Consider the following 20,652-nt stretch of genomic DNA (forward strand, 5'->3'; position numbering starts at 1 on the left):
ACAATACCCCCTCCCCCCCCCCCCCCCAATCCACCCCTTTAACCCATAACCTCCCCTCCAACTGGATGAACGAACTTACCAATAAATGAGGACCATTGTAGCAACCTATATTGACGACAACTTTTCCCCTTCTACTGAATAAACGCACTGACCAATAAATGAGGACCATTATAGCAACCTGAATTGACAACAAATTTTCCCACGTCAATCCACGTATACTGTATACATTGTTAAAGCATTTAGTTTCAGATATAAAAAAATGTTGAAATCCTAATTTATTTTGAATAATTAAAATTAAAAGATTTTAAAATGTCTGCAATCACTGCTATGATCGAGAACAACCCGTATTTTGGGGCGGGGTTTGGACTGATGGGGGTGGGTCTGGGGGCCACCATGCTGCGTAAAAGCGCTCAGGTAAGGGGGATGGTAGGGTTGGTATCCCGCAGGGGCAGGTATGGCGGAAAGTGCATTCTTACGTTTATTGTATCAGAAGAAAATTAAAACGGTGGTCGCAAATTTTTTTGTTAGTATATAACACGTTATAATTGAAATTTTACTTGGCCGTTTTTTTTTTGCTAAAGTGATAGATAAAATTCTGTTTGTCTGACCTTTTTATAAAAATGCGCATGTTAACCGTTGTTCATCGTTTAAAAAGCATTATAAAAATTTACATTGTCATGTAACTTTTTCTCATGTATTCCAGGTTTGTATTAATCTGAAGTGTCATGTAAGGATAAATATTATGTCATGTATGTCTTGATTTCTAGGTTGGTATGATACTATTTTTACGTCAATACATGACAACTGTAGATAGAAGTGTCTTGTAAATAAAGCTTTATGTCATGTATGTCTTGTATTATAGGTTGGTTTGATTCTGTTTCGACGTCAATTCATGATAATCGTATGATTATATTTTGACGTCACTACTTGACTACTGTAGATAGAAGTGTCATGTAATGATAAACATGATAATATGTCATGTATTCTAGGTTGGTATTAGACGTGACATGACAATAACAGTAGAAGTGTCATGTAAGAACATAATATTATGTCATGTATGTCTTGTATTATAGGTTAGTATGCCAATGTTTAGACGTCACTACATGACAACTTTGAAAGTGTCATGTATGGATAAATATAACAATATGTCATGTGTGTCTTGTTATGATTCTGTCTAGACGTTATGCATGACTATATTGAAGTGTCATATAAGGATAACTATCATATCATGTACGTCTTGTATTCTAGGTTGGTACCTATGATTCTTTTTTGACGTCACTACATGACTACTGTAGATAGAAGTGTCATGTAAGGGTAACTATTATGTCATGTATGTCTTGTATTCTAGGTTGGTATGATTCTGTTTCGACGTCACTACATGACAACCGTAGAAGTTACCTGTAAGGATAAATCCTATGACTGGTTGTTGGGGTGGATTTCAACTAAAGGTAAATGCATTTTTAGGGTATAATAATACATGATAAAGAATATATGTGGATATTATGACAGAGGAAAAATTGTCGTCAATTTAGGTTGCTAACATGGAACTCTTTAATTTTCAGTTCGTTCATCCAGTAGGAGGGTATGGGGTAAAGGGGGTTGAAGGTGGGATTCGTTATTTTAGATAGCTACAAATTTCACTTTGTTAAAGAACATGAGAATCTATTGTAAGATCTATCATCCAAGTAGTAATCTATAATACAAAGTAGAACGATGTCTGTCTGTCCTTTAAGATCTCGGTAACCACTGAACCGATTGGATTCTACTCTTCAGGGTATATACCTATTGGTCCTGTGGTGGTTTTAAGCTATTTTCTTGGGGGGGGGGGGGACACCCCCAACTCCCTCAAAAATGAAAATCCCCCCCCAAAAAAAATAAAAATTCTGGTGGTGCCCATAAATTATGGGCGCAGCACCAGAATTTTTTTTTTTTTTTTTTTTTTTATAAATTTTTTTATAAATTTTTAAAAAAATTTATTCATGGGGCAAAGCCCTAGAGGCCAGGGGCGAAGCCGTTAGTATATCATCTATATTATATTATTATTATGTCAACATAATTCAAAGAAATTAATTGTTCGAAATTGCTGTTTTATTATTTCTTTTACGAAGACGCAACATTTATTGTTTTTTTTGCCAGGAGCCAGGAAGACGCAACATTTATCAGTGGACACTAAATTTGTGGAGAGTGAGAGTGGGAAGATCTCAACACAGTATAATTTTCAACCAAGTGTTGGCACTCATTTAATGAATTATAAAGTAAGTTGTCATTTTATATTAGGGTTGGCAATCCGAATCCGGAATCTGCCCAATTTTTAGCCAATTTTGGAAACCGAATCCGGAATCCGTTTTTTAATTGCGGATTCGGATTTTTAATTGGTGGGCTAAAATTAGCGTCTTGAGTTTTTTCTTTCAACTCTGCCTTTTTGAGGGCAATGATTATCATCATTATATATAATATCTTTAAAATTTGGTTCTATTCTCGGAAGTAAATAAGAGAACACCAAGAACATTAATTTTTAGGACATATTTATTTTTTAAAAAGCATTTGAAAATATTGGTAGAATTCGGAATCCGAATCCGGAATCCGCTAAAAATAAGAATCCGGAATCCGCGGGAATCCGTCTTTTTTTTGGACGGATTCTTGTAAGAATCCGAATCCGGTCCAAAAATTTGACGGATTGCCATCCCTATTTTATATAAGATTAACATGATGTCTTTCTCTGTGTTTGTAGGGAATAATATCCCTAACCGATGTACCAATATGGTTCTCCTTTTATTAGGAGAGTTTTTTTATAACCCCTAGATAAAGAGTATCCTCCCCCCTCCCTCTTTTAACACAATTTTTATCGTTAATGGGCGATTCTCATTCGAGCTCAACTTCCTCTAGGTGTGTAAGTATGTAAAAAAAGGCTGTATTTTCGGTGAAATTGGATTAAGGCATGACACCTGCCATATGGTAGGTTTCTTGTTTCTTAACATATGACATTGACGGATGAACGAACGCGCTATAGCAGATGTTTTTTTAAACCTGGAAGGTTGCATTCATTACGATACATACATACATGTCCATGCAAGAAAAAGACGTACTCGGTACATACAACAAACTTTAATCAGGGAGTAAGGGAGGGGACAATGGGCAGTTAATTCAATTTTATAGTTGTGACCCTTTAAGGTTGAAAACCCAGATATTTCCAGATAAAACAAGTATTTGCAATATAGCAACCTTTAGTGGAAATTTTTGACTTTTTGAATTGTTTTTAATTCGAAATGCACCATCCTTAAACTGATGCTTTACTACAAGCCTTTGATTCTAGAGATCAAAACCCTTGTTTACAATTCATTTCCATAATTGTTATTATTTAAATTTCAGAAAATTAAGGAAACTGACCATTTTACTTTTACAACTTCTTCTATCCAAATTTTTTTTATTGTATTTATTAAAAAGCTTAGACATGAAAAAGCCTTTAAATAATTATATTACAAAACTTACTAAAACAATTACCTTCCTACAGAACTTTTAACTCAAGTTATTTCATTTAACGAAATAAAAATGAGATACCTTGCGTCAAAAATTCATACTACATAAATAAAATAGTTGAGAACATAAGTACATCTTAATTTTAAAGATCTTAAGGTTTAAGTAACATATCTTAGGATAACTGGTAGCTGCGCTCCTAGCATCCAGGACAGAAAAATAAAATAACACCATCTTGGGATTTTAATGATAAACAAACCTTGAACAACTCAGGACTTCGTGAATTTTCCCTAAAATTTTGAAATTAATCGGATCATTAATTACAGAAATATTAAGCTAAAGACAAAAATCTTTTGCCTTTACATTAAATCAATAAGAAACATCTAACATGTCTAAAGTAACGAAAAGAGCTAACCGTTACGGACGTACAAATGTGCGGGACCTAATTATAGGAAGGCTTTGCTCATAATAACTAATAATCTTAATATAATTTCTTTCTACAACGCACTAATCGGAATGTATTAACATTAAACAAGAATTAGATATAAAAGATGTAATGATTCAATTTACAAAATAATTTTCAAAATCAAAATATTCTGTCTGCTTGTTATTGTTTATCTTTTTGTTGACGCGCTAGTTTGCCGCGAGATTATGCATGATTTTGCGTGACGTCATTCATAATTGGTCCCCAAGATTGGTTAGAAACTGCTAAATTCTTGCATGTTCCCTTTAAGCCAGTCCCCAAAGTCTAAGACTCCTAAAAATTGAATATTCGATCCATTGTCCCCTCCCTTACTCCCTGAACTTTAATAGTACTAACCTATAGGTATACAAAACTAACGGATAGACAAATACAATAACTTAAAGAGTAGCTTTGCTTGAAAGTTTCAATTCGACATTTTTTCCACCATGTCTATAACCGTCAAAAGCTAAAATTGTAGAACAGCTCGGTACTAAAGAATTTAGAAAACACAACAAAAACTTTTCTTTTCCGGTAAGGTAATGGATATAAGATATATCTGGATATTATGACAGAAGGGAAAATCGACACTTTAGGTTGCTAACATGGTCATCACTTATAAAGTAATAGGGACGGGAAGGGGGTTGGATTGTGGGGATTGTTAATTTAGCCAGCTAGAAGTTTCACTTTTTTACAGAACATATTAACCCCGTTTAATATCCATGTAATAATAAATCCATTGTCAGGATACGAGATCCCCTCCCCTTGTACTGGATGTACAAACTGTCCAATAAATGAGTTCCATGTTAGCAACCTAAATTGACGACAATTTTTCTCCTGTCATAATATCCACATATATTCTATATCCATTAGCAACCTAAATTGACGACAATTTTTCTCTGTCATAATATCCACGGACCACATATATTCTATATCCATTAGCAACCTAAATTGACGACAATTTTTCTCTGTCATAATATCCACATACATAACATTCTATATCCATTGGCAGGGTACCTGGATACGAGTAGAGCGGACACGAGAGCAGAGGATGATGGAACCCTGGGAGACTGTACAGCTCACCACCATTGGCAAACATAAACATCTATTTGTCGACATTCTAGAGGAGTCCAGACAGTTAGGTAAGTGTACTGTACAGCTCACCACCATTGGCAAACATAAACATCTATTTGTAGACATTCTAGAGGAATCTAGACAATTAGGTAAGCTGTATTACTGGCCGCCAATTGGTGATTGGTTGATACAAAACAAGCCCAAATCACAGAACACTATTGGTTTAGAGCGGTAGCCAATATGAGCCGTCCGCGGGGGAGGGGGGAAGTTCTGACACAATTTTTTTTTACCTGTCCAAAGACAACATGGAGGCCTGCAGCACCTAAACCTGGAGGTAGGTATAGGGAAACTACATCCAAAAGGATATTTTTTGTGAAATAACCTATCAAAGACAAAGCCTATTATCATTGTCTACGCAAAAAGGTTAGAACTTCCCTCCCCCTTAACCATTCTTGTAAAGCATTTGGGGGTAGGGGACAATTGTATTTTAAAAGTTAAATAAAGTTTCAGGTAGGTTAAGTTAAATTTGGTACTCGTAGCCCCAAATGTTTAGGTTCCTCGGCTTAATAAATCAGATTTTTGTCATTTTTGTAGGTATATGTCATACATTAAATTTTTGTCAAAAAAGTTATATTCTTAATGTATTAAATGGACGTACGAAATTTCTGGTAAAAATTATAAATTTGCTTTCTAAATAGTACTAAACTGTTATAGGAATCATCATGTAAAGTTTGATAGGACACGTACGGGCGGACGGACAGACCGTGATTATAGAAAAGCTTCGCATTTAAAAACTACATTCTTTGTTTTGAATTTTGAAATTATTTCAAAATTAGCTGAAGAACTTTTTTTAAAGCACCTAAATATCTTTTACTTAAACTTATGAAATTTACGTATCATTATCAATTTTGAATTCGGTAAGCTAAATAACAAAGATTTTTATCTTAGATTATTATATATATTTCAAATTTAACAGATTAACAATAATATTATTTACAAATATAGATACTATAAATTTTCAACAAATATATGTATGCAATTATGAGAGACTAAAATTAAAAAATTTTAAAAACGTCGCACAGAAAATGTGTTGTGTGAATTGAATGGTTGTTTGAAAAAGCTGCGGAAAGTTCGTTGTCTCGGCTGTTCTGTTGTTGTAGTAGTAGTTGTGGTTGTTGTTGTAGTTGTTGTTGTGGTTGTTGTTGTAGTTGTGGTAGTGGTTAATGTTGTTGTAGTTGTAGTTGTGCTTTCATTAAGTTCATTAGTTGCTGCTGCTCTAAATGTAAGTGGCTGAACCTCAACAGTTTCAAATGATTTGAAAGGCCTGTTGAAAAAATTGCGGAAAATTCTTGGCCTGCTGATTTCTACCTGTTTGTTCAAAGAACTTCTTTGTTTTGGCTCTTCTGTTGTAGTTGGGGTTGGGGTTGTAGTTGTAAGATCTGCAGTTTTTTCTCCAACCATTTCGAGTGCATCTTCAGCTTTAGGCATATCAATGCTTGGATCTTCAATTCTTGGTTTCTTGTTTCTAATGCTTCCACTTGTGCTTTTGAATTTGGATAATCTTGCAGGTTCTTCAACATTCTCATCAGCTATTTCAAGTGAAGCTTCTGCTTTAGGCATATCAATGTTGGGATCTTCAATTCTAGGTTTCTTGTTTCGAATGCTTCCACTTGTGCTTTTGAATTTGGATAATCTTGCTGGTTCTTCAGTATTTTCATCAACTATTTCAGGTGCAGCTTCATCTTTAGGCATATCAATGTTTGGATCTTCAATTCTTGGTTTCTTATTTCTAATGCTACCACTGGTGCTTTTGAATTTGGATAATCTTGCAGGTTCTTCAGTATTTTCATCAACTATTTTAGGTGCAGCTTCATCTTTAGGCATATCAATGTTTGGATCTTCAATTCTTGGTTTCTTATTTCTAATGCTACCACTGGTGCTTTTGAATTTGGATAATCTTGCAGGTTCTTCAGTATTTTCATCAACTATTTTAGGTGCAGCTTCATCTTTAGGCATATCAATGTTTGGATCTTCAATTCTTGGTTTCTTATTTCTAATGCTACCACTGGTGCTTTTGAATTTGGATAATCTTGCTGGCTCTTCGGTATTCTCATCAACTATTTCAGGTGCAGCTTCATCTTTAGGCATATCAATGTTAGGATCTTCAATTCTTGGTTTCTTATTTCTAATGCTACCACTGGTGCTTTTGAAGTTAGATAATCTTGCTGGCTCCTCAGTATTCTCATCAACTATTTCAGGTGCAGCTTTATCTTTAGGCATATCATCAATGCTTGGATCTTCAATTCTTGGTTTCTTGTTTCTTATACTTCCACTTGTGCTTTTGAATTTTGATAATCTTGCTGGTTCTTCAACATTCTCATCAACTATTTCAAGTGCAGCTTCAGCTTTAAGCATATCAATGTTTGGATCTTCAATTCTTGGTTTCTTATTTCTAATGCTACCGCTGGTGCTTTTGAATTTTGACAATCTTGCAGGTTCTTCAACATTCTCATCCACATTTGACAGTTCCTTGTTGTCGTCTTGTGTAGTAGGCTCAAGAGCATTTGTAGGCTCTTTTTCTTTGTCAACAGTCTCAGTTTGCTTGATTGGGTTAAATAAGTTTATTATATTTTCCTCTGTAGTAGTAGTAGTAGTTGTAACATCAACAGCAGTTGTTTCTGATGTAGTTTTTTTGGTTGGAGGATTTTTGGGGGCATCATTTGCTGGATTTTCTTCGTCCAAAGAACTTCTAAAAATGATACCATCATCTGGAAATGTTCTTGTTGGTGGTGTTGCTGTTGGTTCCGGCGTTGGTGATACTGCTGTTCTTGGCTTGAATAGGGAGATAATGTTGGCTGCTCTGGCGGTAGTTTCTTCAGATGTGGTTGATGGCCCAGTAGAGGTAGGTTCAGTTACAGGATCAGTGACAGGTTCAGTTACAGGAAGGGGCTGTTCATTGTCAGCTGGTTGAATAGTCTGTACAGTTGTCGGCTTTTCTGGTACCTTGTCCTTAAATAAAAAATTTATATCAAAGGAAATTTTTAGGGATAAAGGGATAGGACAATGAGCAATCAATTCATTTAAATGTCTTGAGGGCAGCTTTATCTAGAAAATTTATACATTTGACAAGTGGAAATCTTTTCAAAATGGAGAGAAAAAATAATAAATAGTTCAAATATGAAGAAAAAAATATTTTATGTTTTATTTTCTATAATGAACTACCTAAATATTCGTGAATTTTTTTTTTAACTGTTGTTTTCCTTCCATTGAAATGGAAATGATTCATAATTTAGCCCCCCTTTAAAAAAAAAGAAACAAACAAGGATGACAACATCCATAAGTAGCGAAGCACAAAATCTATAATAAAATAGACAAACAGACAAAGTAATTTATAGAGGTGAATTAACTGTTATCATATCAAAGAAAAAAAAAGATATATATGCAAATAAATATGCAAAAACTTAAACTCATGAAACTTTGAAAAATTAATGCTTATATCTGAAAGTTTGAAAAAGAAAAGCATCTTAAAAGCAATCAGACTACCAAAGATTTTTCATACCTAAGTATGGGGCATAAAGTCAGTAATATTGGCAAGTTTCAGTAGTGTATTTTTTGTAGGAGCCGAGAAAATCTATTGCAAAAGGTAAAAAGCGGTTAGAGAGCTGTTTAGAAGAAGTCTGGCCGCTATTGATGATGAATACTTAATTATGCTTCATATTATTGGGAATGTTGACAAGAAGTTTCAGCCTTCTATCTTTTACAAGAGCCGAGAAAATCAGTTTTAAAAAATAAAGGCGGCTCTAAGCTGCTTAAAAGCAGCCCGACCGCTTTTGATGTTTCATACTTAATTATGCTCCATATTGATAGGATTGTTGACAAGAAGTTTCAGCCTTCTCTCTTTTACAGGTGCCGACCAAATCAGTTTTGAAAAATAAAAGCGGCCAAAAAGAGTCCAACTGCTATTGATGTTTTATACATAATTATGCTCCATAATGATGAAAATGTTGACAAGAAGTTTCAGCCTTCTCTCATTTACAGGAGCCAAGAAAATTAGTTTTGAAAATTAAAAGCGGCTAAAAAGCCTCTTAAAAGCAGTCCACCGCCAACGATGTTTAATACTTAATTATGCTCCATATTGATGGGAATGTTGACAAAAATTTTCAGCCTTCTATCTTTTGTAGGAGCTGAGAAAATCACGTTTCCCCAAAAACTTTCAGACATACAGACGGACATTTCAAATTATAGAGTAGCTTTGCTACTAAAAAATCTATTACCTTTAACTTTTTATCATTGATTCTTGCATGTGAAAAAAGTGACAGCTTAGGGGTAGATTTTTCCTCAACATCCTCTAAGATAACTTCGGATTTCACTTCAAGGATAAGGTCAGAGTCTGATAAGGAATCATCTTTTTCATCAACATCAAGTGCGTCGACGTCTGTCAGAATGGCTGTTTCTTCATTGGTATTCTTCTCGAGTACAGTTTCTTCGTCACTTTTAATTTCATCCACTGCTTCATCAACTGTTATACTGTCAACAATCGCTTCTTTGGGCTCTGTCACTGCTGCAGGCTGTTTGTTCGTTGTTGGTTCTGGCTGTTGTAATGTGACTGGCTGAATTGTCTCCTTGCAGGCAGCCTTGTCGCACTCCTTACATTTCTGCACACAATCAAGCCCGCTGCATTCAATATGACAGATCAGTCCAAAGGAATAGATGAGTGATGTTGCCTTGTCATGGACGGATGCCACCTGAAAGTTGGGAACAGCTGTCTCATCCGCCGGTTCGACCCAGCTGCCGAATATTTGGCTCAAAAGATCGTCAATGGCGGTTATCGGGTTAGTAAACTTGGGCGCGGCCATCGGATCTTCTTCTTCTGATTCGAGCTCGTCTTGGCTGCTTCGCTGTTCAGTGGTGGATAGGGTATCGGCGGCGGTTTGCAGCTGTCTGGCGGCTTCATTATAGTTGATGGCTACTGGTTCAGCAAATCTGTTGTGGAAAAGGGACAGCGGGCCTCCATGTGTTACTCCCTGAAAAAATATATGCATGAAATTTGGATGTATAAACTGTATAATATGATCAATCAAAGATGACAACATCCATAAGAGATAAACAAATATCGAAAAACATAGAGTGGCTGCAATTTAAATTTTGATTATAAAAATATTTAGGTATTTTGAGTTACACTTTGTCGACATACAAGTTGGTGTCTAATCGTCTTAAGAATCGCTTTTTTTAAAACCATGGAAATGGTAATAATATATTAAATATTGATATCAAAATATTTATAAAAATCGTACCTAGGTATTTTAAAAAGGAATCACTTTTCAAAGTTTGAAATTATCAGGACAATACTAAATCATCTATTACGTCAAGGATGTTAGTAACTACCCTACATGTAGAAAACTTATTAACCGTAAAAATTTATATTAAAAAAAAAAATCTGGCGTTTGTAAAATAATAATATTTACTTTTTATCACTAGTTTTTCCGCCAATCAAGATAACCAGTTTATAAGGGGGGGGGGGGTAATGCAACCATCTCGTAATCAGTGAGCAAATGGCACTTACAATTCGAATTTATATCTGAAATTTTGCATGAGTAATCCTTGGTAGGTCTATTTTCCCTAAATCGAACAAAAAATTGAAAAAGTAACGGCTAACGGCACAGCCGTTTAGCCGTTTTTTGGCTATTTTTAGGGCAAATCTGCCATAAATTATGTAGGAATCAACTTTTTGAAACATATTTTTGCTTTAAATCATACAATCAATGAAATTATACAAAAAAAAAAACATTTTTAGATTTCTATTACCAGCAACTAGCGGCTAGAACCGTTTTGGAGCAGCATAGAGTATTGTGTGGAGATAGGTTTCGTGATGATTTCCCTTGAAAATAGTTTTAAAAATGGCTAAACTATTGAGCCGCCAGCCGTTAGCCGTTACTTTTCCAACTTTTTGTTCAATTTAGGGAAAATAGACCTACCAAGGATTACTTATGCAAAATTCCAGATCAAAATTCGAATTACAGGTGCCATTTGCTCACTGATTACGAGATGGTTGCATTAAAAAAAAACCCTTTACTCACAGATGTCGTCTAATTTAAAAAAAATAGGAATAAATTTTACTTACTGCAAATATTAGAAGAAATATGAACATTTTTATCCCTCTTGAAATATGTCTTGACCGGCTGAAATTTGATAAAATACTAAGATATTATCTCTCTCTGATTTTACTTTATGTTTAATACTTCTGCTCCACCTACTATTCCCCCTTTTACCTTTCTACACCTCCCCCTTCCCCTTAGCAGTGTCTCCTATTATGTAATTAAGTTGACCAGAGCGCGGTGAATTTCTTTTACCTGTCTGAATGACTCCGCCTATTGACCGCTGCATAAACCAGAATTCATTAGAATTTTTCTAGATTTAACCAGGGAACTAAAGGGATAAGACAATAGCCGATAAATTTATGTACATCCAAATTGATAAAACATAATTTACCCCTTCTGTAGATAATAATTAGTGGTTGAAACGTTTGGACATACGCATGTTGGTACATTGAGCTGCGGCGTAGTATCTCTATAATCAAATCTTAAAATGTTAGTATGGCCATATGATAGAAAGAGCGCTCTTAATCTATATTTGTAAAAAAAAAATGCTCGTTTGTTTGACTATCCTATTTGATGAGTTAAGCTTTTGTGGATGATTTTATCCTTGCTAATTGTTAGCCGAAGTTTTGTAATTTTTGCAAAGACCATATCTCACTGTTGGTTTGTTACTAAGAAGTCAGGGAACGTTAGGGCTAAGACAATGGACGGTAAATATATGTACACCTCCAATAATAACAAACAAAATTATCCCTGCTTTAGATTAAAAATAATGGTGGAAAATTTTAATAAAAGTACCCAAGTTTTTAAAGCCAACAATGAGAGAACGTTTTCCATAAAACTTTGGGTACCATTATAATTTACGGTCCAATGTGCCCCTCCCTCTCTTCCTGACAAAGAGAAAACTCCGCCTATTTCTCATTAACTTAATAAGCTGATATAATTTGACTTATATCCTGATGTATAATAAGGTCACGCCTATTTTTCTCAAACCTGGTTTTTCCAGAATGTGTGATACGTAATATAATTTGAGAGAAAGCGGGAGGGAGGGGATATTGAGTTATTTATTGCACTAGTCCCCAAAGTTTTATAATAACTTTTTCTTATTGGCTTTTCTTTTCTTAACAACCTGGGGGACTTTTATTGAAATTTAATTGGTTGGTTCATTAAGTTAAGTGTCCAAATAATTCAACCACTTATTGAAATCTACAAAAGAGATTATTTTGTGTATAATCATTGTTTATCAGCCATTGTCTTATCCCTTGAGATCCCTGAATTATACTTGTTTATATAAAATCGGACCTCTAAAACAATGGTCTCCATAAAGTATTCCTGTCTGCCAATCCAAAAATTAAAACATTTTGGAAAAAAATACGTAGATTTTACATTTTCTGTCAATATTAAAAATTGTAAACGAAAATCTTTTTAAAAGCGAAGCTTTTCTATAATTAGGGTCGGTTCGTACGTCAAACAAGCTGATTTTTTTTACTTTTTTGACAACAAATTTTTGTATGTTAAAATTATCATATTCATCTGATTTTTTAAATACTGATTCCTATTAAAACAAGGTACAATGTTATAAGCGAAGTATCTCTATAATCAAGTCCTAAAACCGTTAGTATGTCCTGAAACAGCATTGTGTACTTAATCAAATTTACTTACAATTTTGTATGGTCTTAATATTAAGGTTATTCAGTTCTGACATTCTGCAAGTGTTAATGTCCGTTTTTCCTACCGTTTCAGTGCTTCGCTTTATGGATGTTGTAATCCTTGTTTAAATTAAAAACTAATTTTACTTATTATATTTCAGCGATGTCAGCCATGCACGGGAAAACTATAATGTACACTGTCATTGGCACTGACTGGCGGCCCTTCGGACATCCCAGACAAAGACGACCTATTTCAAGGCAGCTGTTTTTTCCCGACAAAATGTTGAATTGATGGTGGACATGTTAAATGTTTTTTTTAAGTGCTCATCGAGGACGTACTCTGGGGGGGGGGGTATTTTAGCCTCCAAACAGGCGCAATCAATACAATATATTCATATATTTTTTAATTTTAAAAATATCAAAAGTCTTAAACCAACTTTAAAAATGGCGGGTAAAAAACAGCTGTTTCCTGCAATCAGTGTTGTACTTGATGATGGAAAATCTGAAGCTATACTGTCTGACGTTAAGGAAATAAGAAAATTATATATTAAAAAACTTGTCTATAATAAAAATAAGTATTGCAATAAATGGAGGTTAATATTTTTATAGGGTTAATTTCTATCCCCCAAAATATTTTTAAAATGAATTTTCTTTTATGTGACAGGAATTTTTATCAAGTCAGAACTGGTATCGGGACCGCGGAATACCGTACCGGCGCGGTTACCTGCTCCATGGCCCGCCGGGCTGCGGTAAAACCTCGTTTATAACCGCGCTGGCCGGCGAGCTAGAGTATTCTATCTGCGTGCTGAATTTATCTGACAGGCAGGAGCAATAGGATATTTAAATAACAATAATATAATATTACTTGGATGTTGCAACAGAATTTCATGTACTCTAATAAAGTGATACTCGCAGCTGACTTTGATAATGAGACCCCCACCCCAATTACCCAATCCCTTCCCCTTCTATTGAATGAAGGAACTGAACAATAAATGATGCCAATGTTAACAACCTAAATTAAAGATTTCTCCCCCTGTCAATATATCCACGTATATTCTATATCCATTGTGACAGGGCTATGAGCGATGACCGTTTGGCGCATAGGTTGGCCGACGCGCCAGAAAATTCAATCATTTTACTCGAGGATATCGACGCAGCCTTTGTCAGCAGGAAAATATGTCAACTTTGATACCTAATGGATTTATTATTACTTGGTTCTTACACCAGATTTCCATGTTCTCTAATAAAGTGAAGCTCGCAGCGGGCTAAAATAACTAAACACCCCATCCATCCCCTTTACCCCATACCCACTCATTGTATTAGATGAACAAACTGACCAATAAATGAGTTCTATTTTAGAATAAAAATTGACGACAATTTTCCCCTGTCAATATATCCACAATTTTACATAACCTTTAGGTATTAAAGTTGACAAATTTTGTAGAGAAACAAGCGCACATTTAGAAGAGGCGTATAAAGGCCTTAACCGGCTCACCTTCAGCGGCCTGTTGAACGCCATCGACGGCGTGACGTCTACGGAGGGCCGGATCGTGTTCATGACCACAAACTACATAGAACGGCTGGACCCGGCCCTAATACGGCCGGGCCGGGTCGACATGATCGAGATGATTGACTACTGCTCGCGGCAACAGCTGCGCGAAATGTTTCGCAGATTTTATCCCGGGGATGCTGATGCGCGCGCAGATATTTTTGCGGATAAAATTTGCAGTTTGGGTGTGCCAATCAGCGCGGCGCAGGTTCAAGGCTATTTTATGTTCTATAAAACGGACTCACAACTAGCTATTGATAATGTTTTTAGGTTTAAACCTGTTTCTTAGCCAAAGATTAAATTAAAGTTGTATTGACTCTAATAATGGATATGTTATTACTTGGATGTTGGACAAGACTTTCATATACTCTAAAATCCATCCCCCTTCAACCCCCTTCTACTGGATCAACGAACTGACCAATAAAGTAGGACCATATTAGCAAGCTAAATTGGCGCAAATTTCCCCCTGTCAATATATCCACGTATTTTATATCCATTTGGACTCTAATTTTTATATTGTTTTGATATTCATTGTTTCATTACCAGTATAAAATAAATCATTTTTGTTATTATTTTTATTACAAATAAAATACATACAGATGTTATAATGACAATAATGTTATAATTTAGTATATTTTTAATTTTAATTTAAATGCAATAATTTCAGATTATATAAATACAATGGTTTTATTATTAATCAGATCTAAGACAAAATGCTTAATTAAATCTTGAATTTTAGCGCCCCTGTATGATTGTAAGTAAGAGTGTTCTTGTTTATTGGAAACTTTGGATCTAGTGCAGTTCACGGCAAAATATTCCTGGTAACGATTATCTCCAGAAAACTTTAAAAGCTTCTAGCTGCCAAACGGCTTAACATACACGTTATGGTCGCACGCCGTGTCAAGCGACATAAGAAAGCCTATAAATAATCATAAATAGCCAAGATCCACGGATGCACAAGGAAAAGCTTCACTGAAGAATAAACACGTAAAATAAATCTGAATTCGAGATAACTGTACATTGTAGCCTTCTTTCCGTTTAAATTTTGTGTGAGCCAAATATACATGTTTTATCGTTTGACCTTTATCAGACTTAACGTTCAGATTTTTATAGATGATCGTTACTAGGAACACACAGTGGGATCCAGTGGGACATCCAAAAAATTTAAAATTGACTTTTATCTATCCTAGGAATTAATAATGGCTGTAAGTAGACAGCTAGAAAAGAAATTTTTATAAAATATTCATTTTTGGCGGATTTATGCCATTTTTGAAAAAGGTAGTGAAAAATTTCTTTTCAGTTTTGATGATTTTCCAGATTTTTTTACACAATTTTTTCAAAGCAACAAAAAATACATTTATGTTTATCTTATGAAAATAATTTTTGATTGAAGTACTTTTCAGATACCTGTACCAATGTCTAATTAAAGAAAAATTTTAAAAAAATATTTTATTGGTGGTGTAAATTGACATTTTGTGAGAAAATTTCACCAAAAATATTAAGATTTTTAACCCCAAAAAATCAGTTTTCTCCATTTTACCCAAAAACGGCCAGGATGCCCCGGGTTTTGCAATAATAATATTAATATGCAGGCTGGCCACAAACATACTATTTCCACTATATCCACTATTTCCACTATTTTTGCATACTATGCAAACTATTCCAAAAAAATATGCTATTTCCACTATTGTCCAAAATTGCATACTATTTCCACTATTTCTTTGGATTTCAGATAAATCTTCAATTTTTAGGTAACTAAAACAAACTGATTTTTTTGATCATGAAAAGAAAGCCAAGTAGCAGGTTTCATCGCATTTTCACAGTATCTTTTCTCCTATTTCTCGTCCCTGCGGGGGGCTCCAACCCTGCGGGGCAATCATTAACACTTACCTAACCTAAAATAACCTATCAAATGCTACTGTGAAAATACGGCAAAATCGCTACTTTGTTTTCATTTTTTTTTTAGAAATGTTTCCAGAAGAAAGTAGTCTTTCAGTTCAGATTGTTGTACCTTTATTGAAAGTTATTGGTATTTCTACATTCAATGCAAAGATTTTTTTTGAAAGATACCAAAACTTGGGGTAATTAGTGACACAACCAAAAAGATTTCACCCAATTATCTCTAAAACTAAGGGAGTAGCACCCAAAATAAAATTGCTGGTATGTCGTGTCACGTGTGACGAGTCACCACATTTCTCCCCCCCCCCCTTTTGCAATTAGATGATAGGGTTGATATATCAATTACATAACACTTGTTGCTTCGCCCCTCGCCTCAGGAAAATAGCTTAAAACCAACCAAGTTTTTTATGAGCTTAGCTGAAAAGTATAACCGATTAGGACCAACATACTTTTGGCTTTAGAAAAACAAACTTACCTACTACTTATATTATAGGATAAAAATTAAACTAAAAATAATCGTTCATAAAATTGTGGCTAATCTTCCTTTGAATCATAATTAAATCATACTGACAATAATTATAAAGTATCTAACGGTTTCGGACATCATATAATGCAGTTTGAAAACAATAGGACAACTTTAACATACCTGAATTATCGTCAAGAGCTATCCGTTACGTACGGACGGACATACATGAGAACCTATTTATAGAAAAGCAGCACTTAAAAAAACTCTCAGCTGTAGTAAAGGTAAACAATATACTGACACTGAACATAACCTGTCGCGACAATATATTGACGTAAAAAGTATAAATTGAACATACACAACTTGAAATTTATATGAAAAATGTTAAAAATGCTACGTACTTTCTAATCATAGATAGGCTGGTTTTAAGAATTTAGAATCAATTGTATACTATTTGAATGTGTCGATCTACTTTAAATAAATATGCCATATCTAGTATATCAGTTTTATTTCAGTATTTAGTGTTATCGCTGCGCTACATACTTTTGGACCGGATTGTCCTATATATGAACAACAAGGATGACAACATCCATAAGTAGCGAAGCACAAACAAATAAATAAGAATTTAGATATTAGTTGTTTAAAGCATGTAAATTAGGAAAAAATCACAAAACCTTTTCAACATTTGTTTTTAATTTCTTAATATTTATATTTCAGTACTATGACTAACAGACTGACGGTCAAAGTAAATTACACACTGGATGCTTAAACCAACGGGAAATTTAATTTTGATATATTTAACTACAAAAATTTTTAAAAACGGACCATAAACACCAAAGATAGGAGGAAAAATGTGAAAAATATAAAAATAGCCAAAAACCTGCAAAAAGGCAGTCTGACCGCTATTGATGTTTTCTTGAAACGACAGGAAATTTAATTTTGATATATATAACTAAAAAACTTCGGAAATCGGGCCATAAACACCAAAGGTATGGAGAAAAATGTGAAAAATACAAAAATAGCCTAAAACCTGCTTAAAGGCAGTCTGACCGTCATGAATGTTTTCTTGAAACGACAGGAAATTTAATTTTGATACTATAACAGAAAAAATTTTGGAAATCGGACCATAAACACCAAAGATATGGAGAAAAATGTAAAAAATACAAAAATAGCCTAAAACCTGCTAAAAAGCGGTCCTACCACCATTGATGTTTTATAGTTAATTGTGCTCCTTAATAATGGGAATGTTGTTTAAAAATTTCAGCCTTTTATCTTTTATAGGAGCCGAGAAAATCACGTTTCCCCCAACTAAGACATACGGACAGACGGACATTTCAAATTACTGATAGCTAACCAACATTTTAAGGCCCTATAGTGTTTTAAATGCTTGCTATTTCATACTATTTTGTTTAAAATGCATACTATTTCATACTATTTTTAAAAAATTTGCATACTATTTTTAAAAATTTTACATACTATTGCATACTATTTACTTTTTTTTTGCATACTATTTTATACTATTTTGAAAAAAAGTCTGTGGCCACCCTGAATATGCAACATGTATTGTGTTTAAAACAGTTTTCATAACCTGGGGCCTCCCGGCCGTTTTTGAGTAATTGAGCATTTTACATTGCATGGTTTGAACAATTTCGCTCTTGTTAATTTGAAATTTTCCCTCGTTAGAGGGGGAAGGAGTCATTTTAGAGCCCAAAGTCATTTCTGCAATGTTTTCTAACTTTTTAAGGCGGAACTTTCTTTACTTATGCATTATTTGCCTTCGGCCAACCGTTTCGCCATTATTTGCCGCCGTAAGTGTGATTTTTAACGATTTTTGCCGTTCTCGCGGTTTTAATGGACATTTAAGGGAACAAGGAGTCCTTCAAAAAAGATGACTTATAAATACTTTTATTTTAGCAATTAAATTTGCTAAATTTCATGTGTTCTAAAAAAAATTGTATTTCTAACTGGTTTTGGTTCAGCAGAAATTCAAATTCGGGGATTAATTATAATATTGCAAAAACATTATATATGTATGCGTCTGAGAGAGAGAGAGAAATATACGTTTGAGAGAGAATATAATATAAGCAATTATGTTTATATTCTTATACAAACTTTAAATGAAGATAGCTAGACTTAGAATAAAGGTATTAACACAAAATCAAAAGTGTTTTGAAAATTATGTTATTGTTGTTTATATCTGTAAAAAAAAACATTAGAAAACATGCCTTATTAGTGTCCTATTTTACTTATACTGGACCTACCTAAAAATGCCGGGACTCGAACTGGGTGCACCTGACGCTATATTCATGTTAACAAACATTGTTTGCATTGAAGAAATATTTACATAGACGTTTATTTTGTTAAAATATTCCTATCCTAACTAAAGTTATGAAGGTTTATAGATTTTTTAAAAATAGGGTAGCTTCGCTCCTCCAAAACCGCCATATGTACTTACCAAATGCACATTAGAAGTTAACAGGAGCAAAATTTATGTTATTTTTGAGTTAAAGCAAAAGAAATTACATCATTTCGTCAAATACAAGCTTTTTTTATTGATGTTTACTTTTGTCTACCCTTAATGTCCCGTTTTTTGGCAAAAGATCCCACTGTGGAACATTTCACCGTGAACTGCACTAGATCCGCGCTTTTGTAAAAGTGTTAGGTAAAGCATAAATTCCCTCCAGTCATCAATAAAAATTGATAAATGCATTAAGGAATAAATTATTTCTCTGACAAAGCATATGTGAAAAAAGCTGCATTGTGTACATACAAAATTAACATTGAATTATTCATAAAAGAATCGAATCGTATTATAGACAATTTTCCACGAACATAAAAATAATACCAGTTTTGGTAGCCTGGGCATTGGTCCCTCTGGTCTTAAAAAAAAATTGGTTTAAATCTTATTATTTTTTAATTCTATTATCTACGGAGAACTGTCTATAATACGATGCGATACATTATAACTATTTTCTTTCCTAATATGATATTCAGATTTTAATTTTCAGTGATGCTTCAAGCAACAATGCCTAGTTTCCTATACTTTTGTATTTGTTGAGGCGTCATGTGCAGAATATCTTTCAAAACTAAATCTGTGTGCTCTCCTGCATTTTAAATTAACATTTATTTAAAAGTTTTGTTTTTAATATTAACAGGGAAGCTTAACTTAGGTCCTGGGATTGTTTCAGGCTATTTTATTATTTAGATTTAAGTCTTGCGATGGTTTTATGTTCTTTTTCTTTCCATCAATTCCCATCGATTAAAAATAACTAGATGCTAGGGGCGCAGCTGCTAGTATTTGTAAAACAAATTATTATGAAGTTTGAGAAAAGAGCATATAAACTTATAATTTTTTTTTGGGGTGGGGGTGGAGTGACTAATAGCTCGACTCACCCCCAGGTGTGATTTTGGAGGGTGGTGGTAAATAGTTATACCTTCCCATGACCTATGAGGTGTACATTGTAAAGCCTATATTAGTTAATAAAATGGGGGAGGCGGATGTGCCACTTTTTGAAACCAAAAGTAAAACGTGCATGATCTCAGCCCTTAAAAGAGTTATAACTCTAAAATTCGGCACAGCAGTTGCTTTTGTGGAGAACAATATGGAACTGTGAAGAAATGGCGGCGGAACCACTTTTTGCCACTTTTCGCCAAATTAGACAGTTCTCAATCATATGAGATAAACTTTTTTTCTCATAAAAATTTCCCTTATATTTTCACTTGACACTTTTAACATTTAATTTCAAACATGTCAATATTAAAAATAATAAAAAGTATAAAATCTTACAAGTTTCAAGTGAAAATATAAGCGAAATTTCATAAAGTTTATCTCAGATGATTGAAAATTGTCTATTATTGGCGAGAAAAGGCAAAAAAATATTCGGCGGGAAACGGCGGCTTTCAGCGGGAGCGGCGGTCTCGCCGCCGTTTCTTCACTGTTCCATATTGTTTACAACAAAAACAACTGCTGTGCAGAATTTTAGAGCTGT

General features: G+C 34.1%; 3 protein-coding genes across 3 annotated transcripts in view; 1 reads left to right on the top strand and 2 right to left on the bottom strand.

Moving 5' to 3' along the window:
* Positions 1 to 239: 239 nt before the first annotated feature.
* On the top strand, positions 240 to 14,969 carry Bcs1 (mitochondrial chaperone BCS1). The gene is made up of 9 exons (XM_080155630.1): positions 240 to 414; positions 1,349 to 1,448; positions 2,137 to 2,255; positions 4,947 to 5,076; positions 12,914 to 13,010; positions 13,232 to 13,278; positions 13,415 to 13,574; positions 13,827 to 13,920; positions 14,195 to 14,969. The coding sequence occupies exons 1-9, from the start codon at positions 310 to 312 to the stop codon at positions 14,588 to 14,590; spliced, it is 1,248 nt and encodes a 415-aa protein (XP_080011756.1). The 5' UTR covers positions 240 to 309; the 3' UTR covers positions 14,591 to 14,969.
* Positions 5,945 to 11,218, bottom strand: LOC145315637 (uncharacterized). The gene is made up of 3 exons (XM_080155626.1): positions 11,130 to 11,218; positions 9,283 to 10,032; positions 5,945 to 8,017 (listed from the first exon to the last, which is right to left on the bottom strand). The coding sequence occupies exons 1-3, from the start codon at positions 11,154 to 11,156 to the stop codon at positions 6,074 to 6,076; spliced, it is 2,721 nt and encodes a 906-aa protein (XP_080011752.1). The 5' UTR covers positions 11,157 to 11,218; the 3' UTR covers positions 5,945 to 6,073.
* A 3,246-nt stretch (positions 14,970 to 18,215) lies between the features above and the next one.
* Positions 18,216 to 20,652, bottom strand: part of LOC145315639 (succinyl-CoA:glutarate CoA-transferase) — a 44,589-nt gene continuing 42,152 nt past the window's right edge. The window contains exon 16 of the mRNA XM_080155628.1: positions 18,216 to 19,765. Within this exon, the coding sequence (XP_080011754.1) occupies positions 19,679 to 19,765 (87 nt within the window). The 3' untranslated portion in view covers positions 18,216 to 19,678. The remainder of the gene's footprint in view (positions 19,766 to 20,652) is intronic.

This window comes from Acartia tonsa, chromosome 4 (genome assembly GCF_053477335.1).
Source record: "Acartia tonsa isolate MP-2025a chromosome 4, ASM5347733v1, whole genome shotgun sequence".
Lineage (NCBI taxonomy): Eukaryota > Metazoa > Arthropoda > Copepoda > Calanoida > Acartiidae > Acartia > Acartia tonsa.

Bases quoted from the DNA above. Each gene is read 5' to 3' on its own strand.
- Bcs1 (XM_080155630.1), top strand. From the start codon at position 310: ATGTCTGCAATCACTGCTATGATCGAGAACAACCCGTATTTTGGGGCG. The intron at 13,575-13,826 runs GCAGGAGCAATA...CCATTGTGACAG, and splicing joins GTGCTGAATTTATCTGACAG to GGCTATGAGCGATGACCGTT. The intron at 13,921-14,194 runs AGGAAAATATGT...GACAAATTTTGT, and splicing joins TCGACGCAGCCTTTGTCAGC to AGAGAAACAAGCGCACATTT.
- LOC145315637 (XM_080155626.1), bottom strand. From the start codon at position 11,156: ATGTTCATATTTCTTCTAATATTTGCA. The intron at 10,033-11,129 runs GTAAGTAAAATT...ATATTTTTTCAG, and splicing joins TATTTCTTCTAATATTTGCA to GGAGTAACACATGGAGGCCC. The intron at 8,018-9,282 runs GTAATAGATTTT...TTTTTATTTAAG, and splicing joins TCAATGATAAAAAGTTAAAG to GACAAGGTACCAGAAAAGCC.